Source organism: Odocoileus virginianus, chromosome 3, assembly GCF_023699985.2.
Source record: "Odocoileus virginianus isolate 20LAN1187 ecotype Illinois chromosome 3, Ovbor_1.2, whole genome shotgun sequence".
In the NCBI taxonomy this organism is placed as follows: Eukaryota; Metazoa; Chordata; class Mammalia; order Artiodactyla; family Cervidae; genus Odocoileus; species Odocoileus virginianus.
Window position 1 is genome coordinate 75257815 of NC_069676.1, and position 24494 is coordinate 75282308.

The 24494-nt window shown below is 46.8% G+C and overlaps 1 protein-coding gene across 7 annotated transcripts in view; it reads left to right on the forward strand.

Annotated features, from left to right (window-relative positions):
- TENM2 (teneurin transmembrane protein 2) overlaps positions 1 to 24494 on the forward strand; it is a 1355454-nt gene that overhangs the window by 1242233 nt on the left and 88727 nt on the right. For all 7 annotated transcript variants that reach the window (XM_070465745.1, XM_070465746.1, XM_070465747.1 and 4 more), the window contains 2 exons: positions 17457 to 17667; positions 22176 to 22295. In XM_070465745.1, the coding sequence (XP_070321846.1) occupies positions 17457 to 17667; positions 22176 to 22295 (331 nt within the window). The remainder of the gene's footprint in view (positions 1 to 17456; positions 17668 to 22175; positions 22296 to 24494) is intronic.

Sequence of the window (24494 nt, forward strand, 5' to 3'; positions counted from 1 at the left end):
GGGTTCAAGGGCGCAGGTGTGATGATTAGCTCTGTTGCTCCCACAACCCTGCCCTCTGTCCAGCCTAGTGGGTCCCTACCAGGGAGGACAGTTCTCCAGGGCACCTTGGGCACGTCTGGCATTGTATGAGTCACAGCAAGGAGGAACAGAGGAGTCACTGATGGCATTTTGTGGGTAGAGGCCAGGGATGCTACTAAACATCCCGCATGCACAGGATGACTCACAACCAAGAATGGTCCAGCCCCAGATGTCAGTAATGCCAGGGTTGACAGATCTGATGCTGACACTAACATCTCCCAGGAGCATATCTGAGGGGCTAGACGGTACCGGCAAATGGAGTGTCCTTTGTTTCAAGGTCAAAGGCCTGGTGCATGGAGCCCTTATTCGCAGAGGCCAGGTCAGTGCTCAGATGTTACCAGACTGCCCAAATAAAGCATGGTGTTGGCCCAGGAGAGCCCTAGGAGCCTTTTATTATCATCCTTTACATAGGTGATAAAGAAGGGCCAGAGAAGGACGGTGGACCCAGGTCCCCCAGCTAAAATGTAGCTAAATCAGGATTCAGGACACATGATCAAGGGCCTCTTACAGCTCCTGAGTTTTGTGTGCTGGATCAGAGCAGAGCAGATCTGCTTAACGCCCTCAGCCCCTCAGCAGCACGAATTTTGCAGCATTCTGAGAAATCGCCTCGGCCCCCAGTTTTGGATCTGGAGTGCATTTTTTGCCACAGAGTGCTTCTGTGCTGAAGTGCCAGGGGCGAGCAGGGGAAAGTAGAGCAGTTGGACTTTAAATAGCGAGGCGTTCTCCGCAGCGAGGAGAGAACAGCTGCCCAAGGCCTGTGCTCTTTTCTCTGACTTTCCATCTTCTCAGCCAAGAGCTCTGGGGGATTGGCGAGGGGCCAGAATTATGCGGCCAAATGTGAATCGAAAGAAAACTGCAAGGTGTCCCCCAAGCTCAGAGCCCAGTGTTTCTGCCTGTCTCCACACGCAGCAAAACCCAGGCCTCTTCCAGGGAATTCCCTCCCTTTTCAATCCTCAAGGTATACCGGCATCAATCTGCCCCCAGCCAGGACTCCCAGCACTACCCAGGGGTAGGGCCTCACACCGAGGGACCCCATGTCTCTCATTTATGAGATCACGGAGCCCAGGATTGTCAGGTACAGGGAAGCTGCAATATACAGTTGCCAGAAGCTACCAAGTCCAGAGAAGAAAGGAACTCCATGAAGGCGACACAGCAGGGAAGGACAGACCGGAGCCAAAAGACTGGTTTCCTGGCTTTATTTTGTTGTTGTTGTTGAATTTATTTATTTTTTAATTGAAGGATAATTACTTTACAAAATTGCATTGATTTCTGTCACACATCAGTATGAATCAACCATAGCTATACATGTCCCCTTCCTCTTGAACCTCCCTCCCACTTCCCACCCCATCCCACACCTCTAGGTTGTCACACAGCACCAGGTTTGAGCTCCCTGCAACATATGGCGAATTCCCGTTGGCTATCTATTTTGCATATGGTAATATACATGTTTCAATGCCACTCTCTCCATTCGTCCCACCCTCTCCTTTCCCCACTGTGTCCACAAGTCTGTTCTCTATGTCTGCGTGTCCACTGCTGCCTTGCAAATAGGTTCATTAATAATATCTTTCTAGATTCCATATATATGTGTAAATAAGCAATACTTGTTTTTTTCTTTCTGACTTACTTCACTCTGTATAATAGGCTCTAGGTTCATCCACCTCATTAGAACTGACTCAGAGGCATTCGTTTTCCTGACTGAGTAATATTCCATTGTGTATATGTGCCACAACTTCCTTGTTTGTTAATCTAACAATGGACATCTAGGTTGCTTCCATGTCCTAGATTTAGTAAATGGTGCTGTGATGAATGCTGGGGGACATGTGTCTTTTTCAGTTATTTCCTGGCTTTAAATCCAGTACATGCTCCCCCAAAAGGACCCAGTCACCCTCCAGAAAATGGGTGCCTGGCATTGCTCATTTGAGCCGAGGTCTGTCTGAGAGCCGGGACCTAGACGCACTTGAGAGTGAGCACCATCTTTTTTTCCGGCTGCACTGGGTCTTTGTGGTGGAGTGCAAGCTCTTCAGTGCTGCACTCCGGGGCTTCTCTTGTTGTGGCCAACAGGCTTCTCTTGTTGTGGCCAACAGGCTCTAGAGCGCGTGGGTTTAGAAATTGAGGCAAATGGGCTTAGTTGCCCTGGGTCATATAGGATCTTAATTCCTGTGGCCAGGGACTAAACTTGCATTCCCTGCATTGGAAGGTAGACGCTCAACCACTGAACCACCAGGTAAGCCCCAGGAGTGCCTTCTTTAATGTTGCACACCCCAGGTGGGACTCAACACACCCCAGTACCCACCCTGTGCAGACCTCGTGTCATTGATGGTGATGGTGACAAACACCTCCCCCCAAACCAGCCACTCTGGGACAGAATCCCCCAAATCATTCGTTCATTTAACAGATGTACACCAAGCCTATACTCTGTGGGGATGCATGAGACACAGAGTCCCACAAAGAACCCATAGTCTGATGATGGGTGAAGAATACGTGAAACCAGTCAAAGCCACGTCCTAAGTGTCCATGATAGACCTTAGGCCACAAGACAGTGGCAGCCCAGAAGAGAGACATCGAAGCCAGTAAAGTTGGAAGTTTGAAAGCTAGAGAGGAATCAGATAAGAAAAGAGGGAAGGGCATGGTGGGTGAGGAAAATGACGAGAGGACAGCAGAGTACATTTGGGGGCGTCTGAGACGACTGAGTGTGGAGCGTGGAGGAGGGGGAAACTGGGGGAGCTGGTAGGGACAGACCAGCTCTTGTGTGCCAGATGGAGCATATTATCCCAAGTATTGGCTTTACCTTCCTCCACTGAGCATCTTGGTCCCCAAAATCGCAGCCACCCCTTTCCTTCAGACAGGAAGCCGACAGATCTGTTTGAATTATTCCTGAATACATACTCACAGCAGAGAAGTGTCTGTCTTTATGATGCCTCATTGCCTATGGTAGGAAGAGGCAGCCTGGCAGGATGATAAAGAGGTTCTGGGGTCAGGAAGGTTTTGTTTACCTCCTGACTCCCGCTCTGGTTCATGATATGAATGTAAGTACGTCCCTTCTCTTTCTCTGAGCCTCAGTTTTGTCCTCCATAAAGCGGGGCTAATGATGGGTCCTACCTTACAGGATACTGTGACGCTTAGATGAGCTCATCCGTGCAAAACGCTCAGCACAGTGATTTCCACCAGTCAGTGGGCATCAGAGTCTCCAGAAGGGAGTAAGGCATAGGTTAGGCTGGGTCTCACTCCCAGAGTTTCTCATCTGATAGGTCTGGTAGAGGGTCCCGATGCTCATTTCTAGTGAGTGCCCAGAAGATGCTGACACTTTGAGAACCACTGACTTGGCACATTATGTCCCCTTGTGAGGAGAACTCAAGTGCCTGCAGGGATGATGTCTGCAGGCCTGGTGGCCCTGGGCTGCCCGATGGGGAAACCAGCTAAGGTGCTCTGGCCTTGAGGCTGTGGGAACATCCCCAAGCTCACATCCCTGGGGCAGGTCTACTGGAGAGGTCATTCCGTGGTTCTCTCACCTGCCACCTTTGTCTCCCCACAGTGTCTCACAGACCCATGAATGCACCTTTTTCTGGCCCCTCCAATCTCTATTCCTCATTATTAAGGCCCTGGCTTCTTAATGTCTTCCCACCTCCACCCACATCCTGCCACCAACTCTGCTAGGCTGACTACTGTCCCTGCAGCTGCCAGTCTGTCCCACTCGGGGCCCTCAGAAGAATCCTCTTTAAAGGTCAGGCCTCATCACAGCACTTCTCAGACCTTCCCAGGGCGTCGTCTCTCCCACAGAATGGCATCCAGGTGCAGCACTGGCCATTCGTTTGCAAAAGCAAGTCCCTGCTTCCATCTGATCTCCTTTCTTCCTTACTTTCTCCTTCCACTGGCCCAGTGTCTACGTTCTTGTTCTCCCCATAGCTCACAAAATACACCCCATCCCTGAGCTTTTGTACCTGCTCTTTTCCTCCAGATGTTTCTGCAATTTGTTTCCTCATTTCACTTAGGTTTCTACCCAGTCATCATTTCAGAGATGCCATCCCTGGCTCTCCTCCATCCCTCTTCAACCCTTGGCCCCCCTTTACTTTTCTTCAAAACACCATCACTCTCGCAAAGTCTATTATAATTTGCTTGTCCACTGTTTCCGCTCTCAAGTCTAGGCCCACAACCTCCAGGTTCCTGTCTGCCTTGGTCAATTCATTATTAAGTGACTTGAAGAATGAAAGCTTGAATATGAAGTATCTAAGATAAGAAGCAATTGTCATTTATTCAAGAGATTATTAATAGGATGAATAAATTTCACTTGAGGATTAAAGAAACACACACAATGACACCCAAGTCACTATGTATCATTGACACCACTGTATTAATGCAAAGAAAATCCAAGTGTAAGCTACACTGTTTCTTTCACAAAGATGTGAACATGTGTTTTCTGCCACTCTTTACCTGTGTAGTCAACTTTTCTCACCCTGTGTGTTGACTTCCTGTGGGCTGACCACAGTAGGTAGGCAGGCTCCATAATCCTCCTGCAATGAAAGGCAGAGGCAGCCAGGAATCAGTCCTGAGTGGGTCCCAACCTCCCACAGTATGGGTCACTTGACCAAATGTGGAGTAGCAAGGAAACCAGAGTGAACAGATGGTTACTATCCACGGAGTGCTTTTGCACAGAGCTTATTTAGTCTTTCACAACAATCCTATTATGCTGATACGATTATTTTCAGCTTACCCATGAGTACGCTGGGGCTCAGAGAGGTAAAGTAACTAATCCAAAGCCACACAGCCAATGCATTACAAACCTCCAGATCCTGGGATCAGAATTGGCAGTACTGTACCAGTTCTTTGTGCCTACACCATAGAGTGGGTGGTGAGGATTAAATCGCGCACGTCTCTAGGGAGCGTTCAGCACAGGGCCTAGGGCGGAGTAATGGCCAGGTTTAGGAATTTGCACTTCTGATTGCCCTCATCTAGCAAGAAGTTTTTGACAGCCAAATCTGGTCCCTTCTCCCCGTGGCCGGGCTGGGGGTATTTCTTTATTCTTTGCCTGCTAATTCTCTCTCTTTGGGGCCAGCCCCGTCCCCCAGGAGACAGGGCCTCTCCTCAGGCGGAAAGGGACTGTTCCGGCTTGTTGCTCAGAGGTGTCGGTGGTGACAGCCTTCTCCTTTTCTGAGGGCCCCAGCTAGTCACTGTCTGGCCCCCCACCGGGCTGCCACCCCCTGCCAGGCCCGGACTCCCTGGCCATCGGCTCTCTTCTGTCTGACCTGTCAGTGGGCTCTTTGAAACGGTAGTTGACGAGGGCAGCAGGCATGGTGGGGGGTGACGGAGCTGGGGGGGGCCACCAGCCGCGGGGCCAGGCCAGCATGTGGGGGAGTCAGTGCCTGAGATCAGAAGCCCCCGCTCTCTGTTGCCGCTGGGTTTTGTAGCAGGAAGGGGGAGACAGCTGCAGGCAGGGGAGAAAGCCCCCGGGTATAGAAACGTGGCCCTGGGCTAACACGGGGAGACTGTGCCAGCAAGGCCTGTCAGGGGTGTCCGAGGTGAAACTTTCTGACCAAGTGAGATCGCTGTTTCTGGAGGCTCTGTGTGGGCTGAGGAGAGGCAGAAGGGGAGGGGAAGATGGAAGAGAGAGAAAGACAGAAAGAAACAGCAGCTAGAAAGTGAAGGTGTTCTCTGAAGGCTTGGCATTCCCTCCCCCAAGTCCTGCAGCATTCACAGGACCCCTTGAAATGGCGGTGGTCCCTCGCAGCCTCCTATGAAGAATGGAGGATAGAAACCCAGAGCATAGACCGCCTAGGGGCGAATTGCTCCTCCATCATGTACTTCCTTTGTGACTGTGGGCAAGACCCTTAACCTCGCTGAGCCTCCATTTCTTCACCTGTAAGGTGGAGCTCACAGAAGATGAAAAGTGAAAGCATTAGCCACTCAGTCGTGTCCGACTCTTGCGACCCCATGGACTGCAGCCTGTCAGGCTCCTCAGTCCATGGGATTCTCCAGGCAAGAATACTGGAGTGGGTTGCCGTGCCATCCTCCAGGGGATCTTCCCGACCCAGGGATCGAACCCGGGTCTCCCACACGGCAGGCAGATTCTTTACCATATGAGCCACACAGAATCCGCCTCAAAGGGTTCTTGTGGGCATTACTGGCTGGTGGCTGGATCAGGATGCTTGGCACAGGCTGAGAAAGCACAGAGAAACTTAAGATGCTGGTCGTGGGGGGCAGCCCTGTGGTGGTCTACCCGAGACAGAAGTGTAAGCTGGGTAAAGTGAGGAGCTGGGGTGGAGGGCAGCTAAAACATTCTGCATCCTGGTTTTTCAAAAAACGAGCTGCCCTCCCCTATGGCTTTAAATTGTCCCTCTTCTGTTTAATGTGGTCCTGCCTTAAATAAAAGAGCTTGGCACGGGCAGTAAGCATGGCAACATGGCAGATAAGATGCTCCTATGTGTTGGCCATTCGGAATGTTTAACAGTAGCAGACCTGTCATGGCAGCCTCATGCAGGATTTGATTTTGGAGTGCAACAAACTGGGTTCAAAACCCAGCCCTAGATGGTGCAGCTGCCGCCATGCCATCGTCGCCTCTGCGGGTGGCGGTGGTATGCTCGAGCAGCCAGAACCGGAGCACCGAGGTGCACAACATTCACAGGAGGCAGAACTAAGGCCAGAAGGATTGGTTGAAAGAAAGTCGATTTCTGTGTTGATCTGAACTTTGAGACGAAACTGGGTAGATCAAGCATGGTATCAGCTCCAGCAGCTAAAACATTTTCCCTGCCTTAAAGATCATCTCTAACCTTCTGTAGCAAACAAGGATTCAGCATCCGGTCCTTCAGCACAGAAACTCACGTGAAGCTTCCAGGACCAGCAACCCGACAAGCCAAACATTTATGATTTCAAAACCACATATGACCAAATGCACAACGATCTCCTTAGGAAAGACAAAGAGCCTCCTTCCAGTGGTTGCCCTTTAACCCCGAGTGCCTGTCTCTGACAGGTGTCACCTGTGGGTACCACTGAGGGGCACCCGTGAAGCAGGGGACGCGGCAGCCTGTGCGAGGTGTGTGAGGTCACTGGGTTTCTGTTCTTGTGCTCACGGGACAGTCCAAGGGCTGGAGACCATGTGGACACAGTTGGGGAAAGTTCTGGTGCAGTGTTAGAGCAGCTTCGATGAGGAAGGTGGGACCCCCAAACCCTGTGGCTTTGCACACTGCAGGTAGGTGTGTGTGGGGGTGCGCCCTGATTCACAGGGGTACTTCCCACTCCGGTGGTGGTGTTCTGGAGGGTCAGACCACAGGAGGGCCATGTTGGCTGCAGGGGAAGCTTGTTAGAAGCAGGTCATTTGGGAAGATTTCATTTCAGGAAGACACAAAGAGACCGGGTCTGCTCCCTGAGACTCACCAGGTTCATGGCACATGACCTCGGGCCATCCTTGCTGGCTGGGCTTTGACCAGGACCTTCAGGGTCATGCTGGATGCTTTTTATTCCTGGGCCTCCTCGTGTTACCGCAGGTGATGGTGATTCTTGGGGTGGAGCCCAGACATGTTCAAAGAGAAGGAGTGTAGACACCGTGTGGAAAACTCTTCACGCCGGCACTCTTGCAGTTTTGAATAAACTACAAATGTTCTCTATTTAAAAAAAAGAAGAAGAAAGAACAGCCCCACCAGATAAAAGCTGCGTGGTCTTAGGTGAGGTGTTTAATCTCTCTCTCAATCTGCAGTTCTTCATTTGTAAACAGCAGTGTTGACGATGCCTGGAGTTCTGATGGTAATTTAATGAGAGGATGCATGTAAAGCACTTAGCCCGGTGCCTGGCACTTAGTAAGCTCTTCATAAGAGCAGCTATTAGCTCTCATTAGATGATCCGTGGCTGTGCTGACCCCCAGGGATGCTGTCACCTAGCGCAGGATCCCTGTGCTGAAATGCACTGGCTTTGGGAGGCTCCGGGAGCACAAGGACAGAGGCTCTGAGCCAGTGTGCTCATTTTGATGGTGTAGTTTGCATTAGGCCTGACCACCCCACGCCTGTGTTTTATAAGATGGTCAATAAAGCATGGAGCTATCACTTGTGACTGGGGAGTAGATGAAAGTTTGGCTGGTCCTTCCTAGGGGAGAATCCCCAAACCTAGAGCCCTGTGTTCTCCTGAAGTGCTTCCCAACTAGTAAGACGTTAGACTGTTGGCATGGAGATGCTCCAAGCCAAAAAAGTGTCCATGGTCAGGAAATACTGCACACTCCACTGCAACAGTCAAGATTCCTAATGCATAGTCGCTCAACAAAGGCTCTGAGAAATTCTGCTGTGATGAAACCACTTTGCCTTTGTTTAACCAGCACCCTCCAGACTGTCTTGACTGCAGTCCCTCCTGTCCCACCTCACTCTCTATTTTAGGGAACCCCTGTTACTCTCCCCCAGGAGGCACAAGTTGCCTGAGGGTGAGTTGTGCTGCTGTGGATATCTGAAAGGTGTTTTCAGCCATTCAGAGCAGGGGGGTCTCAAGCTCTAGTGAGCAAAGGAATCATGTGGGGCATTTTCTTTAAAATGCTGATTCCCAGTTTCCACTCTCAGGAATTCAGTAGGTGTGGGTGAGATAACGATCAGTGTTTCAACATCACTGAGCTGATTCCAGGACAGGAAATCAGGAAGCATAACCTGACCATCAGCACTTTGGTGCCTGATTTATAGAAGTACGTGCTCAGAACACCAGCGTCAGCATCACCTGGGAGCTTATAAGAAATGCAAGCTCTCAAGTCCCAAACTCTGAAACTACAGAATTAGTAGTTTTAACAAGTTCCCCCAAGTGATTCTGATGCTGGTTAGAATCTGAGAAGCTTTGGTTTTAAAGAGTTTGGTTGATAGTGTTTGTTTTTGTTTTTTGTCCACTTGTTTTATTTTTGATGAAGAATCATTCCCCCCAGCCCCCCTAAAAAAAAGAAAACTAGACACACATTTCAAGTTCATTGCCATAAGATTTCTACCATCCCTCATCTCCCATCCCCATGCATATGGCGTCAACCAGATGCCCCAGTAGCTTCAGGGTAAACCAGAATCCTATCAAAAAGAGGTTTTACCTGGATTATATCACTGCCTTCAGTAGCAGTGCCTGGGTTTTCCTAGGCAGTCATTGCTTTCCTTCCCACATCCATCCTGAAGACCAGGAAAGCCAGCAAAGGAGCTCTTAGTGGGGGCCTCCACTCTGCCACATTGGACATGACGGATCTTCCACTGCTAAGTTATAAGAAAAGCTGGAAGGTGCTTTGGGGGAAAGGATCCCAAGCCTTGGAATTCAGAGACCGACAAAAAGAGTTGACAGGAAGCAAGAGGAACACTTCCAACAGGCCTTCCAGAAGGAATGCAAATACAGTTTTACTTCTTGCAATGTTTGAGAATGGCGGTTGCCCCATGGGGGGAGAGGCGAGATGCCTGCTGAACGCTGGTCCATCAGACAGCCAGGGTATTAATGGCAGGTGAAACCTTCCAAATGAGCACCCTGTCAGCCAATCTATTGCTTTAAAAGGTTGGCAGTGCGGGAGACCTAACAGAGGCAATGAAGAACTAATCTCATATTGCCAGGTTAAATCAAGTCAGCCTTGCCTGTGCCTTTCACTTCTTAGTTACATCTAGCTGGAATACTTTCAATTATCCCTCACTTCCAACTTGTCAGCAGGCATTGGGTAAAATGCAAATAGAACAGTGCCCTTCCCTGGTGGAGAACAGGAAATATCATTAAAAACAGCCTCCACAGTTTATTGAGCTCTTCCTCTGTGTTTAGTGCAGTACCTTCATCTTCTCATTTCACATGGCCCATCTTATAGCATCTCCCTGATCCTTGGTGACATAGGTGCTATTAAGTCCACTCTGTGCCTGGGAACACCAGAGTCACAGGAGGTCACCCGCCGTAGCTAATGAATGATAGATAGAACAGGTTTTAAAACCAGACCATTCTGACTCTAAAGCCTGTATTATTATGTTATTTGTTTAACTGGGATAGGAGCCCAGTGCTTCTCTGAACAGTGGTTCCCTGAGCTTTGGAGTACCTGCCTTAAAATTTTTTAAGTGCTGTCGCAGTGGCAGAGACTGGCCAGGATCAGCAATGCAGTGCCCTCACCTGGACTAGGACCCTCAGGAGCCCTGGGTCCTATTTCTCCCTTTCACGTGCTCTTTGACCCTCTCCCCCTCCTCACCTTCACCCCCACGCCTGTACAGTTGACCGGATACCCTAAGATGTTTGGAGATTTGCATTTCTGAGTTATCTCAAGGTCCAACACCCAGCCTCAATACCAGAGAGCAGAGTGTGAGTCAGTTGCTCCTGCTGGCTGAAGGAGTGTTTCTTCTGCAAGTTTATGTAAGATCAGGCTGCCAGAATAGTTCTGATATGCTGATCTGGGTAACTCAGATTGTTTACCCAGACGTAGGCCTGGCAGGAAAATATTAGCCAGGGACTCCATACACTTTCAGCACAGTCCTGTAAGAGCTCACCTTAAAACAAAATAACTCCCAAGGCAAGTCAAATCCTATGGCCGCTGTATTTCTTTTTTCCCTCAAGAACCCCTTTATGTGTCTGGCTGGAATTCAGGAGCCTTTGGCCTCTGCCAGCCTGCAGTGGAGGCTGCTTTCCAGCACCCACCTTGCTCCCTCTTCGTGTCCATCATGAAAAGCACACCTTGCAGGTCTCCTTCTTGCCCAACTTGTCACCTCCTTCCTTCTCACCACTGCTTCATTCATTCCCCCCTCCTCGCCATTATTTGGGTGATCTCAAAAACTGCCCTAGGATTTATTGTGTTCACTACTTGGATTCCCTGTATTTTGGGGGGAAAATCAGAACATGACAAGTACTGCACTCTTTATGGGAAATCGACCTATATGATGCCAAAAAGACTCGAAGAAAAGAAGTAGAAATTATTTGGAAGCACGTAGTAGGTTACTTGGATAGGAAATGGCTACCCACTCTGGTATTCTTGCCTGGGAAATCCCACTGATAGAGGAGACTGGCAGATCATTGTCTATGGGGTTGCAGAGAGTCAGACACAATTTAGCAACTAAACGCAACAGCAGTAGGTTACTAGGTGCTCTTATTTAATCCTCCCAATGCTCCCGTGAGGTCATCATCATTGTCCGCAGCAGCAGCATCACCATTATCATCATCATCATGCCTGCTTTGTACTTAAGTAAGACAAAACACGGAGAGGTGATTATCTTGCCCAAACTCAATCTGTTAGCAAATACATAAAGTGCATAATCTTAAATATACACCGTGATGAATTTTTATTGACATAATCATTTGTGAATAAGTGATAATCTTATTCAAGTGAATAAGATAATCTAGAAAATTCCCAGAACCTAAAAGGTCCCCTACTATATTCTTTTCCAGACAATACCTCCCTATAAAGGTGACTACAATTTCTAAAGTTTCTACTATAAGTCATGAACTTTGCCTGTTCTTGAACATCTGATAAAGGAAAGACTATGTACTCTTGAAAGCTGCTGTGTTAACCTGTCCGCCCTACTGAGTGAGAAGGGTAGATTTGATGGTTGGTGGTCCCTCTCGTCAAACCATGATCTGGAAAAAGTGGGGCTCGTTTTTCATGAGCTGCTGACCAGTTCCCAACCCCGTGCTGCCTACAGACACTAGCAGAGTTTATCCGTGGCACCTGAAGTGAATGGTGGGGGTTGATTTGTGCCACCCTGTCACAAAATAAAACTGAGAAAAGTAAATTTGGATCTTCCTCTGAAGCCTTTAATACCCATGAAAGCCCGAGAGTTCATGCAGGTCGTTGAGGGAGTCACTTGCATACCAAGCTGCAAGGAACAAAAGGCGCCAAGAACAGACCCAAATGCCTCCATCCGGATTCTCCCAAAGCTGCCCAGTTTACAAAGATCAAAGAGGAAATGAAATAACTCTCGTCTCATTCCTGGAGACTTCACTTCCCTACAGAAGTGATGCATGGACTCAGGCAGCCTTCCCCAGACAGAAGACAGGTGCATGTTTCAGCCAACTTGGAAATACTGTTGTTTGCTGTAGCTTCTCTGTAGCCTCTCTCTTCGCCCGTGCCCCTGTCCCCCTGAGAGCAGCATCACTGTTAAGTGTTCAGTGAAGGTTTTGAGGTGAAACCTCTGGACTGTTGAGGAGCTCCTTAAAAAGCCTTGCAGCGCAAGTGAGGCAACAGCTGGCAGCAGCTGGCACCAGCCTGCAGCCCGGCCGCGTGTGCCACCTGTATCTGTGGTAAGCAGCTGGAGGGGCCCAAGTCTCACTGGTAAACAGTGTGGTCCTTAGCAGCCGTCACTGCAGACAGTGAACTCCCAAGCATCTTGCTTCTCATGTTGATTCCTTTTTCAGATGTTCACTTCAAACAGCCAGACTCTTCCTCAGCTACAGGGCAGACAAGCCTTCAGAAGTGATTAAATCTCGCTGCTGCTCATGCCTTCCCACTTAATGAGTGTCCACTGCCCTGTCTTCAGGCTCCCTTTGGAAAGGAAGCATCTCCTTCTTCCCATGATGAAGAAGACAACGAGTGGTGATCTCATTGGTTGCCTCTTTCTGCCTTTTCTCCAAAGCTGTTTCTTGACCACTCAAAAAATTTACTTAGCTCCTCTGAGCCTCAGTTCCAACTCTATAGGATGGGCGTTTTTCTGAGTACTTCGTACGCAGGTACTCCTCCAAGTCCTGAATGTGGAATAACTGCTTTTATCCTCCCAGCAGTGCTTGTCATCATCTTCTTCATTTTGTAGCTAGGAAAGCTGAGGCACAGAGCACTTAATTGTCCACATCAGCAGATGGGTAGTAGCTACTCTGAGATTCAAACCCAGACACCCCGATCCAGAGTCTGCAGCTTAAGGGTTCTATTTTTCTGCTTTGTAGGGTTGCCATAAGGATATAAATCAAGAATATATGTAAATCCTGTACAATCTATAGCATTTATTATTACCATCGATTATTAACTTATCCCTATTTGAAAACATAGCGTTCTTGCCCGACTGCAACCTACCCATGACTGACTCTAATTGAGGGACACTTATTTAATTTATTTCTTTATATCCCAATTTTTATCTTTTGAAAAAGTGGAAAACTTCAGAGAGTTTCTGGTTATGGTAATTCCTATCATTCAACATATACTGTATTGTTCAGTCCCGAAGTCATGTCCAACTCTGCAACCCTGTGGACCGTAGCATGTTCTGTCCTTTGTCCTGGAGTTTGCTCCAACTCCTGTCCATTGAATCGGTAATGCTATCCAACCACCTTATCCTCTGTCCATATATACTGTATGCCTGACTGGTATTATATCCGTCCATTCCCCATCATATGATCCTATGATATATGCATTGTTATCACTCAGTTTTAAAGGCAGAGAAATTGAGTTTCAGCCAGGAAGACTTTGATTTTAAACTTTTAAACTTTTTTCTTTCTAAGCTGACATAGCCAGGGACTAGAGGAATTCACAGTCCAGGTTCTTACCTCTGTGTAGACACAATGTAGGCTTTGGGCTTCTTATCGTGAGAATGCCGATCCAAAGCTTTCCATTTAGCATTAACCTGATTTTAGTGTCATGTTGCCAGAACTGTTATGCAAGATTCTCTCTGATTTTCTTTGTCAAAAGCAATACAAAGAATGCCTCACCTACCATTCCCAGAAAATTTCTCTCTGTCCATATTTCTCTGAAATGGCTATTCCCATTAGCATACGATGTCTGTGTGTGGCATACAGCCAGAACTTTTCTTTGCTGTGTGTTCTAACAGAAAGCACCTAGTTAATACTCCACAGCCACGTCTTGCAGAGTGGAGTAAATAAGAATGTTTATGAAGCAGACGTAGGACCCGACTGTTGGGGAAGGCCTGGGTCAAACTTTCCCATAACCGCTGAGTCAGAACGGGGCCCTTTTCGTAAGACTCTGCAAACCTCTCTCACCAGGATAAAGCCAAGCAGACAAACAAATAAGTAGGCAGATAAATAAAAAAATAAATCATCCAATGTCATGCCGGGGCCGAGCTGCTTTCGCGCCCCTGTTGAATGGAGATGTCGGCAGCCTCTCAGGTCCTGAACTGGCAATTCAGAACAGTTTGATTGCCTGCTTGATTGTTTGCAAGATAACTGCAAGATTGTCAGTGACAGGGTAATTTACTGAAGATTGCCATGTCAGACTCCATGCGAGGGGCTTGCTGGCATAAAGATGCGCTTCTCGTGACTGACAGGCCGCGGGGAGATTGGAGTGCCAATTTCAAGTTCACAGTGTCGTCTGCAAGTGTTTGGCGGCTGCAGCCCATAATCACGAAACATGATGAGGTCATTACAGGCGTAACGTATGCCCACACTTAATAACGGCTAGAACCCCAAATGCATAATGTCTGGAGCAGGTAAATGTAAATATGTAGGAGGACATCATTTATATCCTTTTTATTTTAAGCATTTGCCATCTGCTATTGCTGATGTGTTTGTAGGACATTTCCTGCTGCCAGACGGACCCTTGAATAAAAAGCCCAGAGTCAACAAAAACAGGGAGGAAATTTGAGGTCCCCACTTTTGAAGCAGTCACAGATCCGGAAGGAGTAGCAGACTCGAGGGGGCTGGGAGAAGAATCTTAACAGGAAAGACTGTCTTAAGTTATTATTTGATCCCGACGCGAGGCTCTCAAGCTGCTTGTACAGAGTGGGTGGTAGAGGGTTGGGGGTAGGAGGGGTCACATTCCCGGCTTTGGGAGGAAAAGGCCACCAGAGATGGATAGAACTCCTAATGGGAAGAGGCCGGTGGCCTTAAAGAAATCTATAGTGCTAATAACAGTGGGTTTCTTCTACCTGAGAACTTTCTGCAGTGGCTGAATGAAGCACTGCCAACATATCTCAGCAGGATATTTTTAAATCCAAAGCAGGCGTTCCGTGGTGGATTCCTTCTGTCGAGTGAGGGCAGTCCATGGAAGGCGATGTTACAGGAAGAATACTTGGCTTTTTTTTTTTCCTATTCTTTTTTCATATTCTACCAAGAGCGCTGGGAGGCATCATTCTGCTGCTGAGATATGAGTCTCCAGCACCGTTTCTTAGGTCTGAGATTTGCGGAACTTTGGGGGGTACCCGATTCAGCCAGCATGTCGGACGGAGGTACTCATAGCCATGACTCTGAAAGTCTCTAAATTCCAAGCGTGCATGCCTGCTCGCCCTCCTGTGTCTGCACTTCCAGGAGATTTTGTAAATCTAAATGTGTTACGAGACACCCGAGCAACATTTGCCCATGTGGAAAATGAGAGGCTAGTTTTAGTAATTTAAAGCCGAGCAGAACACACAACCTCCTAATTTGTTTGTTTGCTTAAAAAGAAAGTAATGCATTAAAATCATTGTACATTAATTGCTAAATTACAGTGGAACTTGGGTGAAATTATATATTTCAATTTCATTAGCGGAACCAAACATAAAGGGTAATGCCAAAAAATTACATTGTAGTGAATTTAAAGCACACAGCCAGGCCTCTGATTCAGCGCTCCAGTTCAAGTGTTCATCAAGTCACAGCCCGGGATTGGAGTGCATGTTTTTATGATGCTAATTATGGCCCCCAAATGCCTCGCTATCAAATCAAGGAGGTGTAAGCAAGTTACTCTCCAAGCTCCTACACTGTGTATTCAATCAACTCCCAGCAGAGTGAAGAAGGACTGGCTAACTAATCCATTCTAATAGGAATCCCACGGCATAAACACTGCCCTAAACATTCCCATCCCCATTCCTAATAGACGTGTGGAGAATGGGAAACAGTCATTTATTCACTCAACAAACATTTATTGGGTCCCAATTCCACGTTGACACTAAGCAAAGCATCAGTATAAAAATGAATGTGACACTGTCCTTCTTTTCAAAAAGCTCATTTTCCAGACAGGAAGGCAAGCAGACAGAAATAGATAATTCTAGTACAAGGAAGTTAGCGTGAACAATGGTTTCTAATATTTCTGGTACATTAGAATCACCTGAAAATCATGTTTAAAATGCAGATTCCAGGACCTACTCCTGGAGGCTCTGCCTGGGGAGGTCTGGGGTAGGCTCTTGACTCTCCCCGTGGGATTTTGATGTAGAACCATTCTCAGAACCTCAGATTCAGGAATACACAGAACAAGAATACCTACCCTAGCCATGGACATCATCAGGAAGGCTTCCTGGAGGAGGCCACACCTAGTGTGAATCTTCAAGGATGAGTCATATCCATTTCCTCCTCTATACTGCCAGCTCCTTTAGGACAGACACCATCATTCTTTGTTTCCTGTTTTATTTTCAGAACATGAATAGCACTCAAATATTTATCGAAGGGTAGATGACTAGGAGGGTTTCCCTGGCAGCTCAGACAGTAAAGAATCCACCTGCGATGCGGGAGACCTGGGTTCTATCCCTGGGTTGAGAAGATCCCCCGGAGGAGGGCATGGCAACCCACTCCAGTGTTCTTGCCTGGAGAATCCCCATGGACAGAGGAGCCTGGCAGGCTGCAGTCCATGGGGTCGCAAAGAGTCAGACATGACTGAGCCACTAAACACAAATGACTCAGGAACGAGTGAAGGAGCAGGAATCTAGGCAAATAAATCAGATTGTTCAGAGTCCTGCAGCTATGGCAAAGGCAGCTCCAGAAGCAATTGGGTAAAATAATGGCTTAGTTTGTGGATGCTCATGCCAAAGCCGTATCTCCACATTTCCTGGAAAATGTCACTCATCACCCCCTGGTGCTCCCACTAGTCAGTACTACCCTCCCTGGCTTAGAGGAAGTGGGGATGGAATGCTTTTCTCCACTGAAGCAGGATTTAAGGAATCCCACGCATTCTGATGACTTGCATACCCATTAACATGGATCCCTGAAATCTAGCAACAGGTAATTTTTTTGTGCTATGTTGTTTAAAAGCAAAGTGTTAGTTTTTATTGCCAGCCGCTCAAATAATACTTGTTCATGATAGAGAAAGTAGAAATACAAAAGTTTTAATACAAGATAGAAAAAGAAAGAGACACAATAATCTATACTACCTGGGGATAACCATTTGTCAACATTCTTAACTTACTTTCGGTCTTTTATTTATATTGGAAATATACTAGGCTTGTTGTGGGAAAGCTGCCAGGTCAGGCCTTTGGGAAGGGTCGGGGCTGGTTGGGACAAAGATGCTGACATCTCAAGGACTTCCCTGGAGGTCCAGTGGTTAAGATTCTGCCTTGCAACTATCCTTAACCACTGGATCCCACATGCTGTAGAGCGGCTAAGGCCACATGCGGCAACTACTGAGCCCTGGTGAGCTAGAGAGTCTGCAGGCTACAGCGAAAGAAACAAAGATCCCACGTGCTACACCTGAGACCCAATGCAGCCAAATTAATTAATAAAAAAAAAAGAAGAAAAAAAAAAGGTGCTAGCATCTCGGAGCAGCTTTGTGCCGTGAAATCTGCTGACCCCTGGCTTTGTCTCTGCCCTTCCAGATGGCCTGGTGGACTGCCTGGACCCTGACTGCTGCCTGCAGTCAGCCTGTCAGAACAGCCTGCTCTGCCGAGGGTCCCGGGACCCCCTAGACATCATTCAGCAGGGCCAGACAGATTCACCCGCAGTGAAGTCCTTCTACGACCGCATCAAGCTCCTGGCCGGCAAAGACAGCACCCACATCATTCCTGGAGACAACCCCTTCAACAGCAGGTAGGCGCCCTTCTGTCCCTGCAGGTGGCTGAGGTCACTGCTTCCCTTCCTGCCCAAGCAGGAGGAAGTGCTCCTGACTCTCCTGTGGAATTTGACCCTCTGCCTGCCCAGAACCTGCTAGAGACCCCTGTTAACTGCCTGCTTTCTAGATCATTTTGATGATCTATTATTTTATGACATTATTGCTATTCTAAATCTCCCTGATTGTGACTTTTGTTTGATCATCCCTGAAATACCTCATTCATTATTTTTTAATTTAGTTATTTTTCACTGAAGGATAATTGCTTTACAGTATTGTATTGGTTTCTACCAAACATCGACATGAATCAACCATAGGCTTTTAAAGCAGTTGCAAACTCAATGACACAACTTATCATTTGTGGCGTCTTAGAATCAGGATGAGGCCAGTTGCTACAATTTATTGAGCACCTGTGATGAGCTAGAGACTTGATGTGTATAGATTGACTCTCATCCTCATAGCCAGCCCACCCCCAACGACTGTATCTGCTAATTGCTTACTCGGTGCTGGGCATTGTACCCAGGGAATTCCACTTCTCATTCCAAGATGGCAGCAACAGAGTGGATTCTCTTGAAATTACATTTGCTCTCAGTTGCTAATTTGAGGCTTCTGAGTATTCTGGGGCAAATTCTGGATTTATTTTGTAGACAACTTGGCCTCTCCTTTCCCACCAGGACAGGTTAGAGCTGTACCCTGGAGAAGAAAGCAAGGAGAAGAGCTGGCTTTGAGATGCACACCCTCCTAATCAGTGTCTTCTAGGCGCTGTTTTTGATTCTGAGGGTAGAAGGAGGGCAAGGAGAGGCGGCAGTCTTGTCCTCTTCAGGCCTGCCCACGCATCTCTGCTCTCACTCTGGGTCAGCCTGGATCCAGATAGCAATGGTGTCAGCAGATGTGAGGACAGCCAGGTGTGACCTTCTTGGGGATGCCCCACCCCATATTTGTGCCCTTTCTCGTGGAGAAATAAGAACTGGGAACCTCTAGAAACTTGTCCCCATCCCCTTATTCCTCTGACAGCCTTCATCATGCAGTCTTTCTTTTAGTTTTCTTCTCTCTCGCTTAGGTCTGGGCAGACCCTGAAGCAACTCAGGAAATATGCTGTTTAAGCAGGCTTCCAACTAGAGACAGACATAGCGAACTTTACATTTGAGAAGAGCCCCTGAGTCTACAAGAGATTGTCTTGGAGCCCCCGTCATTAGACTTTGGGGACGAGACATCACCGCATCACAACTCAAACTCTGGTCCTCCCTGGGAGAGCCTGGTGAGGGTGGGAGGGGGGAGGTGGTGGGTAATGGTACAGCCAATTAATTCTGCAGCCCCTTAAAACTCCCTGGGAAGCTATGTAGCCCCAATTCATGGCAGCTCTCTGACTATGAGGGTCTTAACGAGGTCATCTTGGGCCAGCAACTTTAGCCTCTCTCTGTTCTGGTTTCACTAAAAATAAAATAGAAGAGAAAAAAAATAATCTCAGCCCTCGCCTGTTTCAACCCTGACATCTTCTGGCTGTGTCACATTAGGCAAGTGATTTAACCTCATAAACTTTATTTTCTTGATTGGTAAAATTAAATTAGTAAGTGTAGATTATACTACACACAGTAATATTATTTCAATATGAGTAACCCTCAAAAAAAATAAATAAGAGAAACCACGTATCTTGGAACCAAAAAAATATTTTCTCTGCTTATTAATTCCTAGTTCTGGGGCAGAGACTGTGTTGGTATGTTTCTTTTAAATTATGGACATGATTCCTATTGCCAGGATGACAGGCCCTTGCATTAGTCCGTAAGCATTTCAGTGAGGTTTGCATGTGTGTGCGTGCTAAGTTGTATCTGACTCTTTGCGACCTTGTGGACTGTAGCCCTTCACGCTCCTCTGTCCATGGGATTTCCCAGGCAGGAATACTGAAATGAATTGCTTCCAGGGGATCTTTCCCACCCACAGACCAAATTCAACCTCTGTTACATCCCCTGCATTGGGCAGTTTCTTTACCACTAGCGCCACCTGGGAAGTCCATGAGGTTTGCATACCATTTGATTATACTATAAATGCATCTTTCAAAGGCTCATACGCTGTTTCAGTCAGCTTCCTACTAACATTTTATTTCTCCCCTAAATCCTTTAATTTCCTCGTATTCTTTTCATACTCTTTCTTCACTAATGCCTTAAAAGTCAGTCTTATCCTCCTCACTAGTCATTACCACTCCCAGAAGGCACCCTGAGATAGAGCCAAGAAGTTGGGGAGCAGGCAGGGACTCCAGAATTTTAGGTAGACTATACCAGCCCCAGAGATCTGGGCAAAAGAAACTTGCTTTAGAGACAGCTTCTCTGAAGCTTTGAAGGCAGCAATCAATAGCACCACCCAAATGAGCCCGCACTCCAGCATGTCGGCTTGGATCCATAATTCAGAAATGCAAAATGTTACTCCAAGACATAGGTTGAAGTTCACTAAGCATGTGAATTTCAGTGCATTATCCTCTGACAAATAATGAAGGACAAAGCTCGGAGTAAAAAAGAACTTAATTCAAGACTTCTAAGAAGGCGTTTCCCCTAGATAATGGCATACAAAAATAACTAAAATGCCTTGACTCCACCACTATAATTTATAGAGCAGATCTCACTATCTAGATAATGTGATAATTGTTACACATCAATAATCATAAATAGAAATGAACTGATAGCATGTCTTAGCTGAATCTTTGCTGCGAATTGACTGCCTAGAGATGTAGGAAGCCAGCAGCAATGAAGAATTAGAAAAATAGAGGGTAAAAATCATAGGCAACCCAGCTCTCTTTATTCCTATGGCATACTGCAAAGTCTTGTGCTGCAGGAGTGATTTAAAGAAATAACAGTCGTATTAAAAAGGAGAGGGGGAAAAAACTCCACCATGGGATACATTCCCAATTTTGTTTTCTCATCACAAGAAGCTTGTACCTTGTGGTCATCAGCACACATCATTGATTTTAAAATAGTGTCTAGGAAGGCCTGAAAGAAATCTTAGTCTGAGCTAAGATAAGGAAAGGGAATTGAACAAAAGAATTATTTTCATAAATTAGTTTTCCACTTTCAAAAGACTAGCATTGTGGTTAGAACCAGCTAAAAATGGAATTCATTTGTTAGGCAGCCAGTCGCAGACAATTAGAGCTGTCAGTGGAACAGTCTGAACCCTCCTGAGATCATCAAAGGGTCGGAGTGGAACAGTGAGGGGGATTGCTAATAGAAAGGGAGGTGCTTGGAGAGAACATCCCTCCAGTTTTCTGGTCACTTGGGATTGCAGAAGTCAGTGCTTTCCAAAAATTGAGCAGACTTAGACAAGATTCTGGCACGGAACGGGTCAGCTTTATTACCTAGTCCAGAAATTGGGAGCGTGTCCAGGAATCTGGATGCCTGAGAACCTCTCTGCCTTCACCAAATTGCCCAGTGGCTTGAGGGCCAACGATACAGCTGCGGACCTGCCTGGTAGGCTGGAGCCTCAGTGCAGAAGTGGAACTTCTCATTCGCCCATTTCCTATGAACTCAGGAGAATTCAGGCGAAGGGAGACATGTGCACTCTCTCTCCATGGATTTTGAGTAGACTATTGTAGCATGTCTTTTTCTTTATAAGATTTCCCCGAAGGAGCTGTTTGAATGCTGGCATCCTTGGGAACATTCTAGTTACTATAATCTGAATAGAGGGGAGGTTTCTGTCACAGGGGCCAAAAGTTGAGAGGGATTTCAACCACTTCGCCTCTCCCCTGCCCCAAATCAGGGTAGCAGGAATTTGATGTAAGAGAGATATGTAGTTACATGGAATCCAGAATCCAAGATAGTTCTGCTGGAAAAAAAAAATCTCTCTAATATTCTCTTTTCCTCAGGCTGTCATGGATTGTGAGAAATTTTACTTTTAAAGGGCAACTAAAAAAAAAAAAAAACAACAATGTATGTATATGTCCCGGCCTTGTTAAAAACCTCTGTGTGCTTCCCTTCCTCCCCATTCCCCACTCCCTCTATCATCCCAGCCTGGAGGAAAAAAGTAACATTGCCTTTCTCCAAAGCCAAAAAAAGGAAATGAGTAGGCAGATGGGGAAGCTCTCACCCGAGGATAATACTCTCTGTGCCAGGCTAAGGCACAAACATGAGTGATGTGGGGCAGCCTGGAGCTCCGGCCAAGCAAAAGCCAAGTGATGTCAAGAAACGGAGTGAGGCCAAGGGCAGAGGGGCTGTGCCCAGGGGACCCCAATGCCCAGAATGACTGAGGATGCTGCCCATGGATCTCACCCCAGACTGCTCCTCAGGGAAAGCCAGCATTGAGGCACCCCTCTTGCCCACAGCTCCCTGTAATCGTGTGAAGCCAGCAGTTCACATTTGAAAGTCTTCTCCTTGCCTTAGGGACCAGATGAGGAAGGGCGGTGGGGAGCTTTGGCAAAGGAGAAGGGGAACTTGACAACGATCCCCCCCTCCCCGTCCCCTTGTTCTCCTGAGTATGGCTCAAAAGCTTGTGTTTCTCTTTCTCTCAGTTTGGTTTCTCTCATCCGAGGCCAAGTAGTAACTACAGATGGGACTCCCCTGATTGGTGTGAACGTGTCTTTTGTCAAGTATCCAAAATACGGCTACACCATCACCCGCCAAGATGGCACGTAAGTAGCTTTGTGGGGCTCCACTTACTTAGGATTGAGGCCACAAAGAGACAGATGGTGCAATGGGCTTGGAACCACATGCCTCCCCCTTGCAGACTGGGGGGAGACCCACCAGGCCAGATCTCGAGGGAGAATCCCCCCACCAGCTATATATTTTTTGGTATGATCTCAGAAATGGAAGATAACTAGAGTAGCCAACCTCTCCAGGGCTGCTGACAGCCATGCTTTTTCCATGGCACGTAAATGCTTTTCTCTGGGTGTGGGTGTGGGTGTGTGTTGGGGGTACGGTTCAGGGTGGCAGAGTCTAGAAGGAAAGGAAAGTAGCCCTTGGAACCTCACTCCTGTTTTCTTTTAAATCAAAGGCCATGCAGGGTGACAGGGATCCCAGGCCACAGTGTCCTGTGGTGAACCCCTTCTGCCTTCATCTGTGACTTTAGGAGCGGCGGTGTGTTCGCTTCTGTTTTGAGGGGGTGGGATGTAATCAGGGAAGTCTAATTAAATACATTTAGCCTTCACCCTGCTGTGTGAAGGAGGCAACCTTACCCTATTATCTTCTGATTGGAAACCCGCACCCGTGCAGCCCCCGCCAAGATGAAAGCGCTGTCATTTCCTTAATCCGTTGGGCATGGAGTTGCAATTTAGAGAAAAAGATAAAAAGAAGAAAAGAAATCTATAGGAAGGGGAAAACATGCACCCACTCTGGCCTGAAAACACACAAAGATACACACACACACACTACTATATTGTATTTTAAATGAAAGAGGAGATTGTGGCTGTAAATCTGATGCAACACTTTTTCTATAAAACTGCAGTTTGAAAAATCATGAACAAATCATGTACTCTGATTCTCATCTTTTCTCTGGTGAAGAATCTGATCTTTTTTTCCCCCTAATGTCCTAAAATAGCCTTGTGGGTAGTTTCAAAAATGACCAGCCCACAGTAGCCCTATCCTCCTATTTCCATTTCTGAGACTCAAAGAAGGCATCTGATGATTCACATCAAATTCTTAATATTCACCGGGTTTCTGGTGTCTTAGATCTCGTGTTCTAAGATTTGAGCCAAATCTCATTATTTGAATGCGCTAGAACCGTGAAGGTATGCTGTAAAAGGCTACCTGAGCGCTTGTTCGTTCTCAGCAGCCAGCGTTCTTGCCCTGTGAGTGCTGTGATAATACTAGAGGAGGTTTCTGAGTCCTTGGTCTGCTGTCTCTCCCACCTCACACTGCCCCATCCTTCCTAGCTGCTTCCAGATTAATTATCACCTAAATCCACTTCTCAGATCATGTATCCAACCTCCCAGATTGGTGATTCTTCAGCTTGTCCAGGTAGCAAAGCCTGGAAGTCACAGGATGTGTTTGGAAATGCTCCAAGGAATCCCACAGTCTGTTGTGTAGTGCTGTGTGCCACAGACTGGGTGGTTTGAATCTATCATCCCAAGAAGAAACAATGTTGCTTCAAAACATTTCACTCTCCTGCACTCTAAGTAAAAAAAAAAACTCCCCAGCAGTGTGCATGCCCTAAAATAAAAATATAAGCAAATTAACAGAATAAACTCTTCCATCATGATATTTACCTTAATACTCATATACTCCCTGTTCACTCATTTTATGTCTATTGAGAAACACCAAAACTGTTACCAAAATTGAATGAAGTCAGAGAGTCTGTATATTTTCATTTTTTAAAATTTTTATTGGAGTATAGTTGATTTACAGTATTGTGTTAGTTTCAGGGGTACAGCAAAGTGAGCCAGTTATACATATACATATATCTCCCCTTTTTTTTCATTGGGTTTTTACTGTACTCTAGGAACTCTGCTAAGTGCTGGGGATTCTGAAGTGTGTGGAAGACAGCACCACTGCCCACAAATAGTTGAGATCCTGGTGGAGGAGTAAAAGGTCAAATTGAGAGACTTCTCTCCATTGACTTTCTTTTCCTTTAACTGGGGAAGAACTACCTTTATTTTACTTCACTAGTAATAGATTTCCATATAGCCTGAAAGAACAAGCAGAAATATAGTTTATGAACAATTGTCAAAAATGTAAGTAACAGTAAGAACCATTTCATTCCAAATGCCAAATAAATTTGAATGCTGGAAAAATATATCAGAAACAAGGTAAAATGGATGAAGGAGGTTAAAAAGTCAAAACTTCTTAACCAACAAAGACCTACTGTATAGCACGTGGAACTCTGCTTACTGTTA